At 34.5% G+C, this 7,898-nt stretch overlaps 1 protein-coding gene across 1 annotated transcript; it reads left to right on the top strand.

Moving 5' to 3' along the window:
* Positions 1 to 6,013: 6,013 nt before the first annotated feature.
* On the top strand, positions 6,014 to 7,292 carry LOC133813849 (uncharacterized). Its single transcript, XM_062246888.1, has 4 exons — positions 6,014 to 6,133; positions 6,259 to 6,497; positions 6,856 to 6,895; positions 7,017 to 7,292. Exons 1-4 carry the CDS (start codon positions 6,029 to 6,031, stop codon positions 7,239 to 7,241), a joined length of 609 nt encoding a protein of 202 aa, XP_062102872.1. The 5' UTR covers positions 6,014 to 6,028; the 3' UTR covers positions 7,242 to 7,292.
* Positions 7,293 to 7,898: the final 606 nt, after the last annotated feature.

Below are 7,898 nucleotides of genomic sequence, written 5' to 3'. Positions count from 1 at the left end.
TCATTATGATTCTAACCTTGCTTGAATTTGAGCTTTAAAACTTGAGCTTCCTTCGAAAACGCCAACGATCGTGAAGAGTGAACGGGAGAGAGATAGAGAGTGAGACTTGTGTTTTTCTGAGTTAATGAACTCAACCGAACCCTTATATATGAACGTTCCCAAATGACCAAAATGACCCCACTTAACTTGCTTCTCTCTCAACACCCCATAAGGGAAAAAATGTCATTTTTACTCTCTAATCCCACTCTATACTCAAATTTCCCAAATAATTCCGCTAAACCCGAAATATTTTTATTTCTCCCAAAATACGACTCACGCTATAGTGATTCTCAGTGACTCTCCAGATCACCCAAAATACCCCTTGGCTTGCCTCAAGCCGGGTATTTCTCTCGACTGTGACTAAATCACTATTTGCTTCCTCGGATTGTCTCGTGTCGAATAACTCAAACATATCCACATAATAATGTGGTCTCAATCAATATTCACACACATATATACAAATATGCCCTCAACGGGCCAATTTATGAAAATGTCATTCTAATAAGAAACGGGCCCACATGCATGTTGAATACACCTAAGCATGCCAATATAGTCATATTATAATATAACTCACATAATTTGTATAATCATGCATACCATCATGTAATAATCCAATTAAATCAATTATTGCCCCCTTGGCCCCCTAATCAAGGCACTAAGCCTTATTAGGGAAATTGGGATGTTACATATCTCTTTATTCTTATGGAGAATCTTCTTCCTATAGCCTTTCCCAGATGGAGGTAGTTTAGCTATAATCCCTCCCACAATGATGGGTTCCAACAGTGTTATCTTAAGAGTAGACAACTTATTCACAATAACTTGAAGTTCATGTACTTGGGGAGTAAGGGTTTAGCATCAAAAAATTTAAATTCCAAGTATTGAGTGATAAGGAATTTCTTAGTACCTTCTTCGGTTTTGTATTTCTTCTTAAGAGCTTCCCATATCTCTTTTGTTGATGTAGTATTTGTGTAGAGATCATAGAGAGGAACCGACAAAGCATTGAGTATGTGTCCTCTACAAATGAGTTTACCCTCTTCCCTTTTCTTCCTTTCTTTAATCACTTCTTGAGAATCTTCATCCTTTGGAGGCTTCAAAGTTTCAAATGTTTCTCAAGAATGTAGTGCACCTTCAAAGTTGTGAGGAGAAACTTGATCTTGTCTTGCCACCTTATAAAGTTTGAGCCATCAAACCTATCTAGTCTAACTAGATCTTGAGACATGAACTTGAGGGCTGAGATTGATGAGCTTTCTTCCATGACTTTCACTATCACAAAAACCTTTATAGATATACAAAATTTGACACAAAAAAAGGTTAAGAGATAGAGATTTTTTATTGTTGGGGGTTAGGCTATGAACAACCTTAATTTTATGATAAAACTCAAGACAAAAGATAGAAATAATCAAACTTTTATGATAGTACAACACAAATTACATAACACTTAAAGAGATCAAAGTGTAGAGTAGACCTTCTTGAAGAACAACCCTTAGAACATAAAATCACAAAGCTATGATTTTATGTGAAACACAAAAGTTGCAAGGCTTGACACAAACCTAGATTTTTCGTCCAAAAATCTCTATTCCTAGCCTTGTTTATGGAAATTCTTGAAGCTACTGCATTGGAATGAGATTGGGATTCACAAGTCTTGGGTCTTCATACAAGACCAACTTTCTTGATGAAGATCTTGGAGAAAATAAGAAATTTTGAAACTAGAGAGAAAGAGTTCTTTTTTTTTTTAGAGAAAGAGAGAGAGAGTTGAGTGATCAATTCACCAATTAGATCATATGAACCCTTTAAATAGCATGGGACCCTCATTAGACTCAACCAATGAGATTAGAGCATTTAAATTTACACTACGTAACTGTACGAACATGCACGTATGGCCCATGCAACAATATACAATTACAATGCAAACATGCATTTTAACAATTATTCACATAAAACACTTATGCTAATAAGCATGCCTCATCATATACACATAACAATCAAGGGTCGAGCCCTATCAGTATATCTCATGCTTCCCAGTAAACAAGCAGATAAGGCATTTATATTTCATTTAAACAGTTAAACATGTAATCACATATACAGTTACCAAACCCTGAGTCGACCTTGTCTTTAGCGGCAAGTGTACATGCCCAGTCAGTCTTCAAGAACCCTTAAACCTAGACCACTCTAATACCAAGTTGTAACACTACACCAAATACTCCATTCCATAACATATAAATATAATAGTATTGAAAAAGTATTATGATACATCAAATAATAAAACAATTGGTGGGAAAAAAAATTGGCGGTACAAAATTTTGGAGCCCGCGTCTTAGTGAAGTCTTCTACTTTTTACTTTTTTATTTGCCTCTACTTTTTTATTTCCAAACCTATAAACACTTCTAACCATCCCTCAAGATATACCCAGTTAGGGTTACCGTCTTCCTCTTCTTCTTCTAATCAATTTTCTTAAACCTAGTTGAAAAAATTGGTAAAGACCGAACCTTGAACACCACCACCTCTTTCCAACGCAGCCTCCTACAAGAGCCTCAACGAATGGAAGGAGCCTCTCAGTTGCTGGAAGAGCAAAGTCGGAGACCGAGTGATAACGGTCGTGCCACGATGAGGTGCTCCGACCATTCTAGTGACGAAGCCTCTCCGACCATTCCAGTGACCGAGTGATAACGGTCGCCGGAATCGTCGACTCAGTAGAGGATGCTCTATTAACTCGCTCAAGACCGAATTTGTCTCTAGGCTTCTTGACAAGGTCCGTTCTGGTCTTGATGTTGAGTCCAGTCCCTACGATATCGACCTAACTAGGACCAGTGGCTTGAGTGGAGGTTTGTTTCAACTTCAATCTTGGTGCAAGTGGCTCAATTAAGCGAACTGAGAAAGGTAAGTACTAAAAAAAATTATCTTTTGCACCTATTTGCAATTAGGTGCTGATTGTTGAATTTATAGGTACTTCTGGGTGAAGCTATTCTTACCCTATTTGTATTGGAAGCTATTTAAATATACCAATGCCATTTATAAAAAACGCCATTGGCTTTGACTGGCTTCTTACTTTTTTTGTGATTTCCCTTTGAGGTGAGAAACTAATTGAACTTATTTCTTTGTTTCTTTAGGGGAGCTTTCTGTCTATGTGAACTCTTTTGCAATTCTTACAAAATCTCTACTGCCCTTGCCAGACAAATATCATGGTCTAACTCATGTGGATAAGCATTACCGGCAACGGTAAGTTGAGTTTTCTGTTTCTTTTTCACAGTTTGAGTGAGAGTGTCTCTCATGGGAAATAACAAATTGTTTTCTACTGGATGATGATAGCCCACAATTCGTTGCAGTGGTTCTTGCAAAAGACTTGTCTAAATGGCTTTTTAAATAAAATATATATTTTTTGGGGTATACTTGGTTATAACTGAACTTTACTTTTCTTTTAAAGGTACAATGATATGGTTTCCTATCCTGAAGTAGCTGATGTATTTCGGAAGAGAGCAAAGGTAAGTTAGGTTGAGGAGTAATTAAAGACCTTTTAGTTATTTAAAGTATATGTTCTTTCCAAAAATAGTATTTTTATTAACTTGAGGACCTTAGAACTATCTTACATGATTGCTTCAAGTGTACTTCGCTTCTGATGAAGTATTTGAATAGACAAAAATAGCATTAAATGACCTTTCTTGAGTTGAAGCACGGTTCATTGGATTTTATTTTTTTTCTAAAAAAAAGGTTACAGGGTTATAATTTCTATATTAAGTTCCTTAACAACATTAACACTTAGGAGATAATTTATTTATGCAAGTTATGGATATTTTATCTTTCTTTTGAACAAATTTGCTCTAAATATTTGAGTGCTTACGGTGGTTGAATGTATTTAGCAATTATGGAGTTGTTGAAAACTTGAGCAAAAGAATGATGGTATACCAAGTTGTTTCTAGTTTGGGCATTTTGAAGTATACATATATAAATTCAATATTATTCCCTAGATAGAGTGGTTGAGGCATCTTGCTGTTTATACATTAAAGATGTTTTGCTATTTTTTCTTTTTGGTGGATTAGATTGTATCAGAGTTACGCAAGACAGTGGAATCTTTTGGATTTCTTGAAGTTGAAACTCCAGTTCTACAGGTTTGTGGATTTTCTAAACGTTTTATGGTCATATGGTTCATATCAAGATTTACCATTTCTATAATGGAATTTGACTTTATAGTTTGGCTGAGTTCTTATGTAAGATTACCGTTACTTCTGGTGATGCTTGTTCAATTGCTTAGCTTTTGTTCTTGGCCAAGATACAACTTATAGAATACCCTATTCTAGAATTTTTAAAAAAGATAATGTCTAGTTTATTGTAAAGATGACTGGAGGTTGAACTGTTGAAATACTTAGCTGGGAATTCTTTTGGTTCATATTTTATAAATTTTGATTAACTATATTCATTTCCAGGAATAGTTTTTACTTTTTCTGTATATGACAATTTTTTGGTGCCTTAATTTACATACATTAGTATTGTTTCTATTTGAAGGTTGGTTTTTAATTGACTTAATCAACTAGGGAGCAGCTGGTGGAGATCTTTATTTGAGGATAGCAACAGAGCTCCACTTAAAGAGGATGCTGGTGAGGATTTAAAGTATATTCATTTTCTTTCGAGTGCTATACTAACATGCATAATCTCTTCGACCGCCCTCTGGTATTTCCAAAGTGTAATTTCTCTAGTTTAACTTGGTCATTTTCCCGAAGCTGCTTTCTAATTTTTATTCATTAGTTTGTGTGTATATGTTAGATTTTATCACTTCCATGGTAGTATTGTTTTGCTAAGAAAGTTTTTTCTGTGTAAATATTTTATAAAACATTCGATGTTTCCAATGTAGATTTCTCAAGGCTGGCAGTATTTATAAGAAATTCATTTGTCTTTTAATGATAATTCTTGAGCTCTTCTTTATATCTGTACAAGAGAACACATACAGACAAATTCTTATCCGTCTCTATGCCTACACCAAATTTCTCCTCTTTATAGATTTTACTTTTTTTTATATTGGTTTATATAACTATTCCCATTCATTAGTTTATTAAAGTTCTCATTTCTTACAATATATATGTATAAATGTATAGATTTATCGAGAGAGGGATGTGCACAGCGCGTAGTTTTCTACTTAGTACTCTCAGTGTCGACATTTATAATCTTGTCCTTGAAGATCAATGCATATTTGCATATCCATCTAATTTATTTTTGTTTTTTTCTTTTTGGTTTGTTCTACCAAACTTTTTCACTTGCATGTACGTTTTTGGTTCCCATTAAAAAAAAAATCGACTATCGTCATTTACTTTTCTCTCCATATTATACATTTATGGTTTTTATTTCGTAAAGAATCTGTATTATATCTTGTTATTAGCTTGTTGTTATCTCATCTCTTTAGGAGTATTTCAACCATTGTTTTCTTCTTCTTTGTGTTTGCTTTTAGTTTGGCTGGTAATTATTCCAAGTCAACTAATACTCATTTTTGGTGTATACATGACCTTTCTGCATCTTCTTTGCCAAAGGTGATGCTTTTAATGTTTATGGCTGATTCATTATGTAATACATAAGCAGCAAACTCCTGCAATTGGTGGTACTAATAGCCTGTGTTCTTATAAAATAAGGACTGTTGGTGCCAGTCAATGCAATCGATTCTTGGTTAATTTAGCACTAATACAATATCCAGTGTAATTGGTTACATTTATTGCATCATTGGCCTACATGTTTGGAATGTCTCTGTGCTTGTTTAAATTTAAGTCATTTGAAGTGCTCAAGCTATTGTTTTTTTTTACCATCTTAGCCAGCGTCATATTCCCTAAGATTATGCTATTAGGAAGGAGTTAACCTTTTATCATAGTGTTTGCCTTCACTATTTAAGCATATATTTCTCCTGTGACATGTGATCTTCCCCTCTCCTTTCTTTCCGTCAACAGTTAACATTAACCATATTTTTTCTCTGTATTGAAAACCCTTTTTTGTTCCTTTGTCTGTGGTTATACTAATGTGTTGTTGTCAAAATTTTCAGGACTGTGGTTGGAAAGGATGGGGTGAGATATCTTATGGAGGATATGAATGTGTTAAACGTGCAAAGGCTGCAGAATTCCTGGTGGATAAGTTTTAAGATTTTGCCACGGCTATTTATTTATTATACAATAAAACTATTCAAATGAGGGAAAAAAATGAATTTTTGTGTGTTTGCATTGTATTAATCTATTTTTGATGTTTTATTAGGTTAGATCATGGTTGGAAGAAATATTGCCTGGCATCAACAGTTCTGTATTTTCTTATATAATTGGTGTCGATAGTCTGAAAGCAACTAGCATTGGTGATGACGCTTCATCTTCAGCCGCTAGTAATGATGTAAGGTTGCGTATGGATGGATTATTTGAGCTCAAAGAACATGAAGTCCAATTTACTAGAGACGTTACAACATTATATACCAATGGACCAGCTGGTGGTGGTGGTATCAGGTCAAGTTCTTATCAGCTTCTGAACCTATTTTCTAAGTTACTAGCGTTTTAATGAGCTTACACATTCCTTGGTGGTTATAGATTCATCTCTAGATGCAATAAATCTTTGGTTCTTTATTTTCATAATAATTGGTTTCCTGTGCTCAAAACCGAATGAGAAGTTGTAGATTGAATTGCTGTTAGAGCTGATGAAGTTAGTTATTTACTGATTAGTGGTGCCTTCCTAAATATACAATCAAAGATATATTTAATAGAGATTGACCTTGCTGTATTCACCTTTATATTATGCGTTTTCTATTCCCCGATTGTTGTGATTGATCTATTTCCACTAATTATTTTTTTTCTTTACTGACTACAGTGTTGGACACAAGAGAGAGGTCATTCTTGAAAAACAACTGGTACTCTCTATGCTATATCATCTATCTCACCATCGATTTCCAAAATTAGTGTTTAATCTCTCCTCTTTGCACACCACAATATGAACTTCTGAGTTGTGTTTCTCTGTTTTTGGTCATTCAGCTCAATCGTGAACATGTTGCTTGGAAGACATCCATAAAGCACACTGTAACAAAATCAAATCTGTCAAGAATTAGCCATGAAAACCTCATTAAAACTCCAGTTTCTCAAGGATCAGTAGAAGATGTTTCATTTTCTGAAAGTGACATCTCTCCTGCGCACTGTAACTTGTGGGATGATTTTAATTGGCTTTTACATTTGCAAGTGGAGAGCATTTTATGGTTCTAGTATTGTCATCATGCCAATGCAAAATCATTTGAGGCCTTGGACGATATGAAGGTATTTCCTTTACCTAACTGTAATTTCATTCTTAGTTCATAGCTTTGGAATTCTGTTTCACATTATTGCTGCTGCTATCTAGTACTAGTCAAAGTATTTTTTCTTTTCCTATGACAACACTACTTCATGCTTCTCTTGCAGAAAAATTGTGATGTGTTAGACCCGAACTGCCAACCCAAGAGATCTAGCTATGGGTTACCTGAGGACAAATTTATATTTTCTTGTTTTAACCAACTATACAAGATGGATCTTGATATTTTCAATACATGGTTAGTCGAGTGTTTATATTTGCATAACATTGAATTGATTGAATCACAGCAATAACTATACTGATTCATGTGTCGATAAATGCAGGTGCAACATCCTTAAGTGAGTTCCAAATAGTGTACTTTGGCTTCTCAAATTTCCTGCTGCTGGCGAGTCGAGACTCTGCAATTGTACTGCCATTTTACCATTTCTCAAGATGAATCATTTACATGCATAATATTTGAAATTTTCTTTGTTATTTATATTTCATAATGTAGTAATGGGTATTTATCTTACAAAGGAAAGATAAATTAGTAACTGATAAACTATTGGTGTTCCAAATGCTGTTCAAAGAGGTGT

This window comes from Humulus lupulus, chromosome 1 (genome assembly GCF_963169125.1).
Source record: "Humulus lupulus chromosome 1, drHumLupu1.1, whole genome shotgun sequence".
Lineage (NCBI taxonomy): Eukaryota > Viridiplantae > Streptophyta > Magnoliopsida > Rosales > Cannabaceae > Humulus > Humulus lupulus.
The sequence above is the reverse complement of the archived record's forward strand: the minus strand, read 5'-3'. Positions and strand labels throughout refer to the sequence as shown.